This window comes from Nilaparvata lugens, chromosome 10 (genome assembly GCF_014356525.2).
Source record: "Nilaparvata lugens isolate BPH chromosome 10, ASM1435652v1, whole genome shotgun sequence".
Lineage (NCBI taxonomy): Eukaryota > Metazoa > Arthropoda > Insecta > Hemiptera > Delphacidae > Nilaparvata > Nilaparvata lugens.
In genome coordinates this window covers 15,987,385-16,005,420 of record NC_052513.1, presented here as the reverse complement: position 1 = coordinate 16,005,420, position 18,036 = coordinate 15,987,385, and the positions used below count along the sequence as shown (strand labels likewise).

The 18,036-nt window shown below is 33.1% G+C and overlaps 1 protein-coding gene across 3 annotated transcripts in view; it reads left to right on the top strand.

Annotated features, from left to right (window-relative positions):
* LOC111044309 (serine/threonine-protein kinase NLK) overlaps positions 1–18,036 on the top strand; it is a 240,989-nt gene that overhangs the window by 201,722 nt on the left and 21,231 nt on the right. For 2 of the 3 annotated variants that reach the window (XR_005572276.1, XM_039436424.1), the window contains exon 8: positions 629–851. Coding sequence is in view for 1 of the 3 variants with exons in the window: in XM_039436424.1 (XP_039292358.1) it covers positions 629–851 (223 nt within the window). In the remaining 2 variants the exon portion in view is untranslated. Of the gene's footprint in view, positions 1–628; positions 852–4,732; positions 4,888–16,021; positions 17,282–18,036 lie in introns of those variants that run through there. The other variant, XR_005572277.1, reaches the window with a different exon arrangement.

The window sequence follows — 18,036 nt, the reverse complement described above, 5'->3', positions numbered from 1 at the left end:
GGAGTCGCTGAATATATAGTTTCCGAGCTCGGGATTTAGGCCGGTTACAGAGCTCGACCGACCGTCAGTGTGTATGTACCATCCTGACCATACGCAACGAAGAATCAGTTTTACACATTCAGAGCTCGACCGACCGTCAGTGCGTATGCACCATCCTGACCATACATCAGTTTTTCTGACTCGCAAAATGGACGCCTTTACAGATTGTTTAATTGTAGCTTATTATCTTCGTAAACGAAAGATTAAAAGACGTAGATATAAAGTTCAACCGATGGTCGCCCAAAGAGCATTTCAAAGGGAATTTAGTACCATTATATACATCATTGCTTGGGGTGAAGATATATTTTTCAACTACCTCAGAATGTCCATCAGAAATTTTGATGACTTATTTCGAGCTTGTATCACCATTGGGAATACTTGCAGTTACTTTAAACTACGAATCAAATAAATGTAGAAAATATTAATAATATAAATATTATTATATTTATAGAATATATTTATTAGAAGCTCAAGGCTTCTTTTTCCAGTCACGCCAAAAACTATTGTAATTTAATGATTATATTATGTTTGTGAAAATATTTCTTGTAATTATTGGCAAAAATAAATTAATTTGTGTTTTGATGATTAGATGTTGGTGTTCGACCCGGACAAGCGCATCACAGTGATGGACGCCCTGGCGCACCCCTACCTGGACGAGGGCAGACTGCGCTACCACTCGTGCATGTGCAAGTGCTGCTACACCAACTCGGCCAACAGTCTGCGTCAGTTTACGCCCGACTTCGAGCCCAAGACGCCGCACGCCTTCGACGACCTCTGGGAGAAGAAGCTCACCTCGGTGCAGCAGGTCAAAGGTACTGGCTAACTATACATTTTTCAAAAACTCGAATCAAACTCATTCAAATCACAAAGGAGTCTACATTTGCAGAAGAAAAAGTCCATTTTTGTAAGAGTTTTCAAGTAAACTTCAAATAAACGTGTCAGGGGCGAGGCGTGACTTCTTGGCTCAGTCATCTCCAGGAACAATTCATTTGAAAGTTGAAAGTTCGAATGAAAGCTGCACCCCCTCCCCTACTTTGTAGATAATGTTTCATTTTGGACGATTATTTATCGAGAAAGATGACATCTAGTATAAAGGCTGATTTACACGGTGCCAGTCGGCTTGCCAGTTGAGGTTGCCAGTCACTGGGTGCCAGCTACTGGCACTGTGTGAACGGCTCACGCCATTAACTGGAGAAGCCAGCAAGCCAAGGACGCGCCAGCAGCTGGCGTTCCAGCAGAACAAACATTTTTGTTTTACCGGCGCGCCAGCTTCCTCCTCTACCGCGTAACCTCAGTGGCGCCAGCCGACTGGCACTGTGTAAACGTCAACAGTCGCCCGCCAGTGCCAGTCACCGCACACCGGCCGGAACGTTAACCACGTGTTTAGTATTGCTTTAAATTAAGTTTAAAAATGACAAATCGTTGGGACGAAACAACGACTGTGCAGTTTGTTCAGTTGTACCGTGATCATGAGAACTTGTGGAATATGTTTAATAAAGAATACCGCAATCGAGAAGCAAGAAGTGCGTCAATGCAAGCAATCATAGATTGCTACTTTCACATAAACCACGCTCGCTCTGAACAACACCAACACATCCGATTTGTTCCAGTAGCTGGCAACGTGTAAACGGCAGCATGCTAGTAAGGCGGCATGCCAGTCGCCGCTTGCTAGTGACCTTCCAGTTAATAACCAAACTGGCATGCCAGTCACTGGCACCATGTAAATCAGCCTTAAGATAAGCATACTATTTAAAATCCTAGAGTTGAAGAGTCTAGAACTTGGCTAAATCCCAAGCTCGGAAACTGGCCCTCAAATTAATTAAAAAATTGAAATGAAATTCTCTATTGATTCATTGGAGTGATCCGTGGTCTAGTGGATAGAGAGCTTGCGTAGCAGCATAGAGATCCCGGGTTCGAACCCTCTCACAACCAAAAGTTTTTTAACCAGATCACTCCCGTGTTATCGGATGGGCACGTTAAACTGTCGGTCCCGGCTGAAGTATGACAGTCGTAAGGCCCATTGACGGCTCAAATTATATATTCAGACGGTGGGACCTTCCCGCAAGGGACTCCCCACCAACAAAAGCCATACGAATTTACTCTTACTATTGATTCATACAACAAGTACATCATCAAAAATGACAGGGAGGGAAAAATAAGGTAACCTTGTGCTATTCCTCTCCCAAATTTAGATAAGATTACACATGGTCCGAAATAGGTTAAGTATTGTAGTAATGTTGTTCACTTTACTAAATTTTCAGTTCTTAATTATTTTCATAAAGTAGATTTTTAAATTTTAGATGCTTCAAAATCGAACGTAGAAGAAATAATAATAATAATTATTATCAATAACAAATTGCAAACAAAATAATTATCATACGGTTTGCAACACTGGCGCGGAACAGTGGAATCGCAGAAAATAGCGATGTCTTTGACCGTGTACTCCACCATCGTTTACGGAGAGAGGGAGAGTGATGATGCAGAAGAGTGGTGGTAACCAATGCTAAATAGCATTACTGGAATCGCATATTTTTGAGAATCACATTGAACGGATGCAACTGATGATGCAGTAGTCTACTTTATTCAAGCTTGGCGCTCGCAAAAAAACGTTTCTCTTTTTGGTTTCTTTACCATATTTTGTCTTTATTTTAAATATTTTAAATTTAATAATATACACATTACATATCAATTTCTGTCCAGTCATCGGCGAATCCAGAGATGATCGGACGCCTCGCCTCTGAAACGTGTGGAGATATATTCATACACACATAAAAACTGATTCCCTACGCTGGTGTAAGCGGGAGAGATTGCGTAGCTTGGATTTAACATTGGTAGACAGGACGAGTACGTCCTCCGAAGACGTATTTCTAGCTAAGTGTTGCTCTGTGTGGACGAACTTTACAGAAATATTGCGACACAAATGAAAAGGCTGCAAAAAAGAGAATCAAAGCGAATATTTGGTTGTCACTACACAATATCGTCGCCATTTATGATGTAGATCTCGCTAGGTGGTGCGTCTCTCAAATTGAAGTGGAGAATATTGTCATACTGATTGCGTGATAATGCTTCTTTATATAATTTTTACGGCTTTCAAGCAGAAAAGAAATTATTTTATTATTATGATTTTTTAAAATTGATTGTTATGAAGTATTCCTAGTAAAATTAATAATAGTTTTCTCATTTTTGACTTTTTACTATCCAAAATAAAAAAAATATCTTGCCTTAGTTTTGTGGAGCTTCCTCAGAGGTTCGAGTAGTGGTTAGCCTACGTGTAGGAAAACAGCTTCTAATCTGGAATCTTTCCTACTAGGATTATCAATGCTATGATAAAATCTTAAATTAAAATTGAAATATATGATTAACAAATTTCTATCTTCGTGTGATTCACCACTGTATTAAACCCAATTCTCTATGTTTTTCAGATTCATAAACTTCAATAAATCTTTATTTTCGTCATTCATGAATGACATAATCTCCTAAAATTATTTTGTGTATTTCATTTTTTTGGGTTTCTATATTTAATTAACAGAAAATTCCATTAATAACAAGATTACTGATGCTTATCTGCTGTTAATAATCTGTATGATATTTGTTACTGAATAAAAATTGAATATTTTCAGTCGTATGCTGTATGAGTTTCAGTATTCAAAGTAACAAATTGACCATTTTAATTCATATAGTATGAGTATGTACTGAATATTGATGTTTTCATGATTCTGACGTCATTACTAAGTGTACCGTTTTTTTACTCGCATTATACTTATTACTTTATAAAGTTGAAAAAGGGTACTTAGATTTTTAACTTTCCGGTAGTCGCGCCCTACTCAATCACACGAGTAGTCGCGTGTTGTATTTTTTACAACATCCAATTTTCTAAGTGTTATGTACTCTGTTTACTGTCAAAACATATTTATTAATTGTATAATTACTTTCTCCATCTTCTTGAATTATTTTACGCCTATGAACATTTGAATGATTACCATTTCATAGCCCAATAAGGTACATCAAGCAAAGCCATCAATTCTTGTATACAGTATTTCCCTATCTTATGCACAGTGCGACTTATGCACTGTCGCAACTAAAAGGCACCTAAAGACTGAACCATTGCTCGGTTGATACTGCAACTCAGTGGAGTGATGGGGGGAAAGTTTTGGAATGCATAGGTGACTCATTCACTGACACCTCAATATTTGGTAGAGAGTTAGTGGAAAGGATATTTCGAATATTCTTTCCGAAGAATGGACATTGATGTGTCCAAAGCTCCGCCAATTTATGTAGATGCATAACAAGATTATCTATTTTATCTATAGTTATACAAATTGCTTTTTTCATATCATTTACAGCTCAATGATTATTTTCTTAATTTATATTTTTGTAAATTCATCTATAATTTTGCTGTATTGTAAGCTATTGTATATAAGTGTATAAGCCAGTATAATTGTAATCTACATAAATAAAGTACTCAATCAATCAATCAATCAACCTCCCCATCCAATAGTTTTGTGCAGCAAAAAAACCGACACTGTTGTACTTTTCACAACAGCGCGACTGCCGGAAGGTTTAATTTCAACATCAATATGAGTATCCCTTACCAAAATAGTGAAATTTCTTGTAGTATGTTTTGGAAGAATTTGATTTTATGTATAAATTTCTTTGAGGAATTTGATTTAATTTCTGTTATTTTGTGTTGCAGAAGAGATGTACAAGTTTATAGTGGAGCAGCTGAACACCCGGCGCGTGCCACTGTGCATCAACCCGCAGTCGGCCGCCTTTAAGAGTTTTGCCAGGTAAGGCAATGGCTCAGGTCCACCTCTCAACACTTCCTCACTCACTCATCAAACAATCCCGGTACTCCATTATCTCTTTTCTTCTATTTTTTCTCTCTCACTGTCTCTCTCTGTTCTGTTCTGGTCTCAGTCTGGTTAGCTTCACTAAATATGAAAATGTGAAAGAGGGAAAATAAGAACTGCTAGTAGAAAGAAGGGGGATGAAAACTGCTTGGTTCCCAACTGAGGAATATGTATTTCAGGTAGAGTTTGAAAATTATGAAAAAGGGTTTAATGATTTCAAAATAATTTCAATAAAGGGTTCTTCACACAAAAAAGATAACGGAAAGAAAGACTAAGAGAGCTGATTGGTTTCTAATTGGGGAATATGTATTTTAGATTAGAGTTTGAAAATTGAGAAAAGAGGGTAGATGATTTCAAAATGATGGTTTGTTTTACAATTAAATAAGTATGACAAAAGAAAGAAAGGCGATGAGGGCTGCTTGGTTTCTAACTGAGGTATATGTATATCAGATTAGAATTCAGAAATGAAGGAGAAGGGTTCAATTATTTCAAAATGATAGTTTGTTTTACAAAAAAAAAAACAAAGTATGATAGAGAAGGCTTCTCATAACATAGTATGATAATTGAGAAGGGTTCAATTATTTCAAAATGATGGTTTGTTTTACAATCAAATAAGTATGACAAAAGAAAGAAAGGCGATGAGGGCTGCTTGGTTTCTAATTGAGGAATATGTATATCAGATTAGAATTCGGAAATTAGGAGAAGGGTTCAATTATTTCAATGATGGTTTGTTTTACAAAAAAAAACAAAGTATGATAGAGAAGGCTTCTCATAACATAGTATGATAATTGAGAAGGGTTCAATTATTTCAAAATGATGGTTTGTTTTACAATCAAATAAGTATGACAAAAGAAAGAAAGGCGATGAGGGCTGCTTGGTTTCTAATTGAGGAATATGTATATCAGATTAGAATTCGGAAATTAAGGAGAAGGGTTCAATTATTTCAATGATGGTTTGTTTTACAAAAAAAAAACAAAACAAAGTATGATAGAGAAGGCTTCTCATAACATAGTATGATAATTAGTGTTTTGTTTTTCTTATTGATTCTGGATGTGAATATTGTGAGTTTGAATAAATAAAATTTGAATTTGAATTTGAAAAATTAATTGAGAAGGGTTCAATTATTTCAAAATGATGGTTTGTTTTACAAAAAACAAACACATTATGATAGAAGAAACTCCAAATGTGGTGGATATTCACTTTTTCTTCATAGGGGTACCACTATTATTGTACTAAAAAAATATCCAGTATCCCTTTATATTTAATTATTGTATAGCATGTTTTGACTTATAAGAGCCATTATCAAAGGCAACCACCAAGTTTACTTTAGATTATTTGCATTTGAAAATGTAAATATGATAGAGTCGAAACATGTTATGCATTTATTAAATATAAAAGTGTAAGGGATGATTTGAATTTTATCCCAAATATGGTGTATAATATTAGTGACATGAATCATGTTGAATGTTTTGTATTAAAAAAATATTTATTTGAGAGGGGTTCAAATTTAATTGGTATTTTCCAGTTCAAATGGAATATTCATTGGGAATAAATGGGAAATATTGCTAGTAGTTGAAGGAAGTGATCAGACTACTCATATCTTTACTAGGCCTACCCATTTCATTTTTGCAATCAGAAAATAAAAATAATTACTATCAGCAAATTAATACCCAGTAGAAATCACTGTAGAATACCCTAGCCCCCTGTAGTAGCCTATACTTCTAGATCCCTCGAGTAGATCACGATCCTTATCTATGATTTCCAAAAAAATCCCAAAATTGCATGACAATATTATGTCTTTGTAAATTTCAAATGATACTGGAGTTACGTTAATTATTTTATATGAACTTCAAATGAAATTTCAAATGATCTTGGAGTTACGTTAATTATTTTATATGAACTTTATTCAGTCTAGTTTTCATTCTGGAAAACTAGTATCATTTGCAAAAGAAATGTAACTATTTGGAAGGGCCAACTAAACTCTATTTACTTTTGAATGAATAGACGGTGGATAGATAAACAGTAACTTATTTCTAGAAGTTTCACTGATATTAATGATATTTCGTTGAAATTGATAGAAAATTACTACTTATGGAAATAAATTTGAAGTCTACGGGGAGATTCACATCATTTAATTGGTATTTTCGTTTAATAATAGATACTACTTACATGAAATAATAATGATGAATTTTAATCACAATTATTACTTACAATAATTTTGATTTAATTAATTGTTTCGTGAGTCAAGTGTTGAAATATGTTGTCTTTAGGATCAAGTAGGCCTATATAGAAAGAACTCCTGTACAGTCTGTTTATACTGTGTTATATTACGGTGAGTTTCATAATGTATTATAAAATATTACACCCATTTCACAAGACTTCTTGTGACACACACTAACCTCTGATAAAAATATATTATGCTGTCAATAATGAACTGTGAAAGTAGGCCTACCTATGGGTATTGTTAGGCATCGAATAGCGTTTTCCTGAGAATGATATTTCCTAAAATTATGTAGGATCTGTGTTACATTTCCCATGATTTTCTAATATGAGATTGTTTTGTGTATGTGTTTTCTTGTATTTTATGTGATTTTCTGTTGAGAGATGATGGGGGATTGGTGTATTTTTTTTGTATATTTCGATTTCTAATGGTCTCTTCACACTTGGGTACGCTTCGCTGAAATACGTCCTATCTCCCAATGTTAAGGCTGTGCAAATGCTAAAAATAAACTTTCTACTCGTGATATTTTTCAAAGTTTTTCGATTTGTATATCATTAAGCTATCAGAATGAAAAAGTTATCTCAGGAAAACATTTTTTCCGATCATTACTTTTTGAGATATAAGCGCCTAAAGTTTAAATTTTTGGGACAGAACATTTCAAATTTGGTGAGAGATAAATCCATGAGATTTAGAGGATAGATTCTTCATGGTATTGTTGATCTAGTAAAATATAAATTTTTAAGATAGTTATTCAATTTACTAAAAATAACTTTTAGTTGAGTAATGTTTGGTTATTTTTGGTAAATTGAATAACTTTTTCAAAAATTTATAATTTTCTTTTTCAGAAAATTTTTTTGTTTTACTAGATCAACAATACCATGAAGAATCCATCCTCTAAATCTCATGGATTTATATCTTACCGAATTTGAAATGTTCTGTCCCAAAAATTGACACTTCAGGCCCTCATATCTCAAAAAGTAATGATTGGAAAAAATGTTTTCATAAAAAAACTTTTCCATTTTGATAGCTTGATGATATACAAATCGAAAAACTTTGAATTATCACAAGTAGAATGTTTATTTTTAGCCTTTGCACAGCCTTAAATTCAAGCTACGAATGTGAACGGCACACAGATTTGAAGCTTGGATTTAACATTGGGAGATAGGAAGTATTTCAGCGTAGCGTAGCTGAAGCTTAGTGTGAAGAGACATTTAGGGCCGTATGCACACTACCTCCGTAAACAAAGCCGTAGTGCATTCTGGTGACGTCAGCACAGGTAGGGCTCCTACACCAATAAAAATTGGTTGATTTCAGCTGATCTATATCAGCTAGTGTTTTTATTGGTGTAGGAGCCCTACGTGTGCTGAAGTCACACGAATGCACTACGGCTTTGTTTACGAAGGTAGTGGTATGCACCATCTCGGTTTAAACGCAGATAGATCAGCTGTTTGTTTAAACCCGGTATGAAATGCATTATAATGAATGCCACCATATCTTCATGTAGATTAGTGTTAAACGGAGGTGTGCATATGGCCCTAATTATTGTATTTTTATTTATACTAGCCAAGGAGATTTTTCCAAAAATCTTGTTTCATTTATAGCGAATCCATGTCCTAAGTTCAGTGCGATTCGCATACGGCGACGGGAGTGGGAGAAATTTCAAGCCGTGTTTGAATGTTTTAATGGAGTTTCAATGTAATAATATAGAATGATTTAAATCGTCGCCGTTTTGGTTATGCAAATCGCATTGGTGTGCACAAACGTTTATTCTATTAACTTGTATGGTTTTTCTAGTTAAGAAATGATGTTATACCTTGTTTTTCTAGTACTAGAACTAGAATAGTACTAGACTATGATACCCTCACTCCCATAGTGAGGTCCACGTTATAGTGGCAGTGGAGAAAGATAGGAGAAAAACTTTGCCGATCCTTTGTCTTGTCAATGCCTTCTGTAGACGGTAGCTGATAGAAGTCTTTTGATCTAATATTAACTGTTCATACTCGTTGCCGTGCTACCAATTTTTCCTTAAACGGTTGGATTAGCATTTAACACCTATCACCTAAGGAAAGTTGTCGGCTCCAATAAAATAGATTCTTGATAAACTGTGAATGGATCTATTGCCTATGAATGAGAAATCCAGTTTTCAGAGCAAATTAGCTTATAATCTTCAGATGAAAATTTTTGCAAAAACACAGAAATATAAAACGAACAATAACTTACAAGCTTAATGATTTCAAGTAACTACGAACTGAAATACTTATCTAGTTTACAGTTGAAACACAGTGGCTATTGGCTTTACTACACTAATAGCGAATTTTGCACAAAAATTTATATAAATTTCAATCTAAAACATTAATAAATTTACTTAAACAGACAATAATTCAGAGCACAAAATTATACAAGCAACAGCCAGCCATATATTCAGAAGAAGGTCCAACAGGAAAAAGCAAAGTTGAAAGTCACCAAACCAACGCCCTCTTCAATATCGATCTTTACAGACACGTCAACACAAAATTATAACTTATAAATTTAGAATTCACATTCTACATCTGTTCTCAATAAAACTTTAATTTGAAAATGTTATTTTATATTTTTATACATATATTCTATTTAAATAAACGATTTATTTAGTAATTTGTTAACCCTGCCTCGGTGACATTATGGAACAATGCAACAAACATTTACGATAATAAATTCTCCGTCAAAAAATTTGTCCGTCTATTGATAACTCTGACATTTACTATAAAGTTCCATAGATCTCGAATTGAAGATTCGATTTAAATGTGAGAAGAAAAATGTAATATTACAAATACCCCCCTCTTGACATAAAAAAATTTTACTGTTTGAAAATTCAAAGAAAAAATTTACATTGACCCTAATGAAAATTGTTGAAATTTAAATTTGAGAACAGTAACAATTTTTTCTAGAAAAAACATTACATGTCATCCAAAAATATTGAAAATTATTATAAAAATTCATCAATAGCGTTTGTTATATGTTTCCAAACAATATCTCAAAATATAAAATATCAATATTACTTTTGATTTAGCTTTATAATTAAAGAAAAATATCTCAACAGAAAGTTTAATATGTAAAGAAAAGTTTTTTGAAATTGCACACAAATTTAATAGATAGAAAAATTTAATTTTTTATTGCATAAAAAAAATTTTAGTATGTTGAATGAAAAATTTATTATTATTATTTATTTTTTAAATGAATTGATGAATTGTTACATTTAATTTTCACATAAAATTTCAATAAATCAAAAAATGTTCATTTCTTTCACTATTGACGTGGTTGATTTTATTGATGCACATTTTGGAAAACAGTCCGTTAAGGCACTCAGTATGATTTTCAGTTAAGTGTGACTCCAATGTGATGACGTTAAGTGTTGGGCTGATCTGGATGCACGAAGTGTTGGGCTGATACTTGTAGTCGACTGCTGCATACCAAACTCGATACAGGTGACATCTCAGTTAGCATTTCTTCATGTTTGTAGTAGACGGCTGCATTCCAAACTTGATACCGGTGACATCTCAGTTAGCATTGCTTCATGTTTGTAGTAGACGGCTGCATTCCAAATTCAATACAGAGTCACGTAAATTTTGTATCATATTTGTAATTATACATGTACATTTCAGGCTTGAAATGACAATGTAATTTGTTTTTTGGAAAAGAGATAGACGCTGCATACAGGATTAATTTAGGTGAGGATTAATTTAGGTAAGGTTTGGTTTTTTGATATTTTCAGCTTTCAAGGTTTAGAGTTCTGCATACAGGAATAATTTAGGAGAGGATTTTTTGAATTAATTCTTTCATGATACTGTGACTGTTCTTCTGAATTCAAAGTTGTGAATGTGAACATGGATGGCAATTACCTCCAGGTAATGCAGTAGTGTTGAAGTTTGAGATACAGAGTCAGCAATAAGCATTGGCATTGCTATTGGCGTATGCTTTGGTGTCGGCTTTGGCATCGGCGTTAATATTGGCATTGGCGCAGGCATTGGCATTGGCGCAGGCATTGGCATTAGCATTGGCGCAGATTTTGGCATTGGCGTAGCTATTGGCATTGGCACAGGCATCGGCGTTGATTTTGGTGTTGGCATCAGCATTGGCGCAGGCATTGGCGTAGCTATTGGCATTGATTTTTGTTGTTGGCATTGGCGCAGATTTTGGCATTGGCGTAGCTATTGGCATTGATTTTTGTTGTTGGCATTGGCGCAGATTTTGGCTTCGGCGTAGCTATTGGCATTGGCGCAGCTATTGGCATTGGCGCAGGCATTGGCATTGATTTTTGTTGTTGGCATCAGCATTGGCGCAGATTTTGGCATCAGCATTGGCGCAGATATTGGCTTCGGCGCAGGCATCGGCGTAGATATTGGCGTTGGCATCAGCACAGGCATCAGCATAGATTTTGGCGTAGTTATTGGTGTAGGCCGCAGCGTTGATTTTGGCGTAGATATGTCACACTAGTTCGAAAATCACCCAAATGTTCTTAACACTCTTCATGGCGTTCACTTGTTACTGATTTCGAGATTCACATGATAACTATTTCAATGTTAATGTCTGTGCTGTACCTGTTATCTTAAAATGCTTATAAACTAAGAAGAAAAACTTGATTAGGCTATCAATACAATCTAATACACATAAAAATTATTTTAAGTATCTATGAAATTGAAATTTGTTAACATCTTATTATACAGTCAGCAATACATAAATTGTGAAATATGGACATATCAATGATAAATTTAAAAAAAAAATCATTCATTTTCATCTATTCACATATCAACATTTTAATCCATTCTTCAAAATAGAAATATAATTTCATAACACCCTGTATCATTATCAAAATTGTAAAAAACAAACATCATAACAACACAACAAAAATTTAATTTCAATACCTATTTCAATAATTTCAGACATTTGGTCTTCTATTCAATCATTTCATAATATATTTGCATTTCATTATTATTTAATATAACATTTCATTTATAGCATGTTCATTTCACATTTATGATTTATCATTCAGGGTTTCAAAATTATTTAGTTTTAATTTTGTTCAAAAATTGTATAAAAAGCAAATATTTAATATTGTTAATCATCGTTTGTTGGATACTATAGTTTATTTCGACTCTTCAATGTTCTAAACACAAACTACATTTCATGACAAAACTTTACTATCAAACATTAAACAAGAAACCATTCAAAACATCAATAACATTTTGCTTCAAAGGCAAACAATATTCATAATTAATCATCATTTTGCATCTATGGCAATCAACATAAGTAATCAACACAAAAAATATTATCTCATTACTGCCTCTCTAAGTCATAACCTCTGTTATTCCTTCTTTAGGCAATAATGGGTTTCCATCTCAAAAAAAAAAACAATCACATACCAGCAAAATTCTAATCAACAAACCCACTAAAAATTCTACATACACTCCAGCATCCATTTCAAACGATAATCAATCATATCAAAATTTATAGAACAAACAGTTTTAAAATTTAAAAAAAAAATATCAATTACAAAACACTTTAGAAAAATTTTAGCCTTTAACTCATTTCAATTGATAATATAACACAACGTTTTAAATTAAACCAATTATTTTTTAAAATAATTTAAAATTTAAAGACTGTATAATAAGTATAAACATTTCAAGATTATAATACAAAGACGATCAAGATGAAATATGGGTAAATAAATTCCCTAAAAAATACAAACAAGAGAGAAAGAAAACTGGGTAATAAATTCCCTAAAACAACACACACAAAATTGATACACTTCACATAAGTGATACATGATGAAAAAATATGTCACAAGCACACAATTCTTTACACTACAGTGGATAGATTTTAGAAAAGTTAAATTTTATCAACAATTAAAAATTAGGAAAATAAGCTACTATTTCAACTTCTAATATTATTTCAGAAAAAATACAAATTTAAATGACTATGGACAAGATTGGTTAAGATATGCTTCATAGAAGAAATTTACTGAATATTACACAAAGACAGGAAAGAATTGAAATTTGAAAAGATCAGGGCCAAGAAAATAGGCTATAGGAAAGAAAAAAGACACAATTATGGACTCTTACCATACACTGTGTAGCGATTATGCTATTCTGAATCCCGGCATAACACAGGATTCCTAATCATTGTGTGTTGGGGAATACCCTTTCATCATGTGATTCACTGTCATAATCTTGTAAATAAGCAACTTGAAACAACCTTTGAATACTAATACATCAATGGAAACTTTGCGTTTTGTTTTCTTCAATAGCATGATTTTATTCATGGGTTCATTTATTTCAACCAAGCAGTTTTGCCTACAAAAGTTCGTCATGGTCACTTGAGAATGCATAGCATACATCTTTTCAATTCTCAGTTGAAAGTTGAACTCATCAACTTGACTCAAAGCAACATTCATTTTGTTCACATTGTTCCTAACCTCTACAGAAACCTGTCTCATGTAATCATTCATTTTATTTATAGTTTTCCTAACCTTCAATGTAGTAATCTGATCCATAGAAACATTCGATTTGTTTACTGTTTTCTTAACCTTCAATGTAGCAATAGTACTTTCTTGATAGTTGACTTTCAATGAAGACAACTCCCTACCTACTTCTTTACTCAATTCTACACTTTCACTATGGTTGACCCTTTCAACAACAGTAACTAGGCCTACATTGTCAGAAACTTGAATGAGTTGATCTTGTATCTTAACACTACTATTATCATGCTTATCTTTCAATGTTTCATGTGCATTTTTCAATAGAAGGTTTATACTAGCCTGCTCTAGTCTAATGCTAGTACATTCTTGCTTCATCTCATCAAACCTAGCATCAAAATTAGCATTTAGCTCATCAAATCTAGCATTTAACTCATCAAACCTAGCATTTTGATTTTTAAACATTTGGTCTAACTTAGCATCTTGCTTATCAAACAGTTGTGTTAAGGCAGCTATTAACTCATCATCAACTTTAATATTTTTCATATTGTATGCCATTTTGCTAGTCTGCACAGATAATATATTCATTAGGACTTGATCTCTCTTGAACCGATTTCCCACTCAGCAACAAACCATTCACAACCTATCAAGATATCTATCCACTAATAATTTCTATAACCAGGGATTTCATGGTGTACCATTTGGGACATATTTATTTTGTAATTCGGTCCCACCAGGGGTACCATTTTGCCGTGCTACCAATTTTTCCTTAAACGGTTGGATTAGCATTTAACACCTATCACCTAAGGAAAGTTGTCGGCTCCAATAAAATAGATTCTTGATAAACTGTGAATGGATCTATTGCCTATGAATGAGAAATCCAGTTTTCAGAGCAAATTAGCTTATAATCTTCAGATGAAAATTTTTGCAAAAACACAGAAATATAAAACGAACAATAACTTACAAGCTTAATGATTTCAAGTAACTACGAACTGAAATACTTATCTAGTTTACAGTTGAAACACAGTGGCTATTGGCTTTACTACACTAATAGCGAATTTTGCACAAAAATTTATAAATTTCAATCTAAAACATTAATAAATTTACTTAAACAGACAATAATTCAGAGCACAAAATTATACAAGCAACAGCCAGCCATATATTCAGAAGAAGGTCCAACAGGAAAAAGCAAAGTTGAAAGTCACCAAACCAACGCCCTCTTCAATATCGATCTTTACAGACACGTCAACACAAAATTATAACTTATAAATTTAGAATTCACATTCTACATCTGTTCTCAATAAAACTTAATTTGAAAATGTTATTTTATATTTTATACATATATTCTATTTAAATAAACGATTTATTTAGTAATTTGTTAACCCTGCCTCGGTGACATTATGGAACAATGCAACAAACATTTACGATAATAAATTCTCCGTCAAAAAATTTGTCCGTCTATTGATAACTCTGACATTTACTATAAAGTTCCATAGATCTCGAATTGAAGATTCGATTAAATGTGAGAAGAAAAATGTAATATTACATCGTTAAAATAATCAATTATATTTTATTAAGCAAGAAATTATATTTTTCAAAGATATAATGAATCTTCATAACTAAGATGAAATATGTTGTTAATAATTATTAATTGTACATTGTTGAAAGACGATCTGGCAACAGAGCACAGCGAGAAAGAGATAGCGCTATCCGCTTTGTTGAATGATAGGCAAGGATAGCAATACCATTGTTAATCAAACACTGCCATTATAACGTGGACCTCACTTTAGTACGATTTACAGTTACTTTGAAATCACCCAAGTATTAGGTCAATGATTCAAGGTATTATTCATTCATCAGGTCAATGATTCCAATGACCGTATTGACCAATAATCATCTTGGAAGAAAATTATTCCAAGGTAATAATAATAATAATATCGTTTGACGTGGCTGGCTCAGGTCTGGTGTCAGAGTTTTCAGGTCGCAACTGATCAATTTCAGGGCCTCTGACATGATCTAACGACTGCTTTTTAGGCAAGGTGAAATAGTTCATTTCTCATTGTATTTGATTTTCTGGCAAGAGATGATTGTGTTGGAGTGTTCTTATACATGTTATTCGAACTCTAGTAATATTTCGACTGAAATCAGCGAAACAGATCTTTTTAAGCAGTTCAGTTCAATTGTAAGAAATAATGGTCTATTTTATCAAATCTTCTATCAAAGATTTGCATTTTTTGTAATTTTTACTACAAATTAATCTAGTGGATTACAACTGTCCTAGCAGATCTTTAGTTCAACTATGAAGAATCTATGCCTTACTCTATTTGTTTTTTTTTTGTTTTTCGAGAGAGATAATGGAAATAAGTATCTTTTCATGTATATTTTTAGATTTTAATAGTGTTTCTATTTAAACTAGTCCAGCAGATGTTTTTCAAAGTGTGTTTTGTGTTTTCTGTACAGTTCAACGGTGGCACACCCTCTGAGCTGCCCCCCTCGCCACACCAATGGGAGTGACATTTTCTACAGCCTAGGATATTGTTTCGACAGTTCATTGGCTGAGCAAAATAAATGTAAAAAACGCAAACAAAATGAAGAAACCCAACGAAAAAAATAAAGACTTTCGAAAAATTCGTGGAGACATCTCTGTCTGCGAGACCTGATCGCGACGTTAGTTTTTGTGTTGTAACACTTTATTGTCAGACTTTTATGTGTTTTTGTCACAAATTTATGTGTTGTGTCATGAATTTTTGTGTTTTGACACTTTGGAAACGTTATGTTCCCCAGTTTTGGAGGACTAGTTGTTTGTTGTGTTCAATGTATTCTCTCAAATAACTGAAACTGTATGGAATTGTTTTGAGTTACTATCTCGAAGCTGGAACTTTTTACTAACTAGTTACTGTAGTTTTGAGTTTGTATCTCAAAATTGGAACGTTTTACTTTGAACTAGTTACTGTATGGTAGTGTTTTGAGTTACTATCTCAAAACTGGAACTCATTAGTTCTCTAGAGTTACTCTAACTTTGAGTTACTCTCCCAAAACTGAAACGTTTTGAGTTACTCTCTCACAAGAACATGTCTGTGTTTGTAATTAAACTGATGAATTATTTTGGTATTCAGCTACTTATTCATGTAGTAGTTTGAATTTGATTGTATCTAGTTTGTATGTACATTGATTATTTTAGGAGGGCTAATAATATTGGAAGAGGTGGTAGAAAAGAAAATGACTGTTAACGAAATTTTTTCAAACAAAAGGCTGATAGAATTTGACTGCTAAATTGAGTCGATGCTCCTGAAATTTGTTCGTATTGCCTGGGCAGTACCGTTTATGTTTTAGGTTAGGGTTTATTTTTGTAATTATTTGTGGAATGTTAGGTTAAGTTAGGTTGTCAGTGATCAGTTGACACCAGTGTATTTGTAAAAAACGGATGGTTTATGTAATATTTGTAACAACTATTGTAAGTTTATGAATATTAATTGGTTTTATTAAGATGATGGAGCATATTTTGTCTTCGCATTGTTGACAAAATATTTTGAAAAGCTTTCATTGAATAATTGTCGTGGGCTGCTTGGAAAAATCAACAATTTGATGAACTTTGTAGCTCGAAAATGTTGGCTACCTGCTGGATGGGTACCTACCCAACATCTGAGAACCAATTTGAGTTTTTTCAAGCATTTTGGCTCTTGTTAATGAAATAATGTTTTTTTTATGATTCTTGAAGATTTCATGACACATCATAAATTAATGAATGGGGAATTTGTTTCTCATTAATGTAAGTATCATTATATAAAGCTATGAACAGCCAAAATCTGAAGAAATGATAGAAAAGAAAGAAAAATGATGAGGAATGATGTAGAAGTAGAAGTAAAGAGTAAAAAACCTCCTGTTTTAATGCTTCTCTGTGCTCACTGTGATAAGTAACAAATTTCAGAATGCAATTTTCCGTAAATTTTACAATTTATTTCCAACTCTGCTTACTGATAACGTTGTAGAACTTCGTTAGTAGAAGCTGTCGGCATGAGTATTCAACACAATTCATTCATGATTTTTTGTAATAATGCTCTTAATTTTCTCTGATAGTTCATGTTTTTCTGTCAATGAACAACTGTATAAAGTGTAGAGATTATTATCGATAGTAGAATTTGTAAATTTCAAAAAACAGAACCACGCAGGCGAAAAAATCCCACTGTAAATAGATGATTATTGCTTTATGTGTTTTATGAATAAAGTAATATTTATTGTTCTAGTAGATGTAACGTAGGTAGTAGTTGATATTCCGGAGCATGACGATATACAAATTCAAATTTCTCCCCCATAATCAAACAAGTTCTTGTAAATTTGTAAAATATAGTGATTTTCAGTGTCTTCTCAATATTTATTGGGGCTAGATTAAAACTGATGGTGTAGTTAATTGATGAACTATAACTGTGCAGTAACATTTTCAACATAATTCGATGTTTTTCACATATAATGGATGT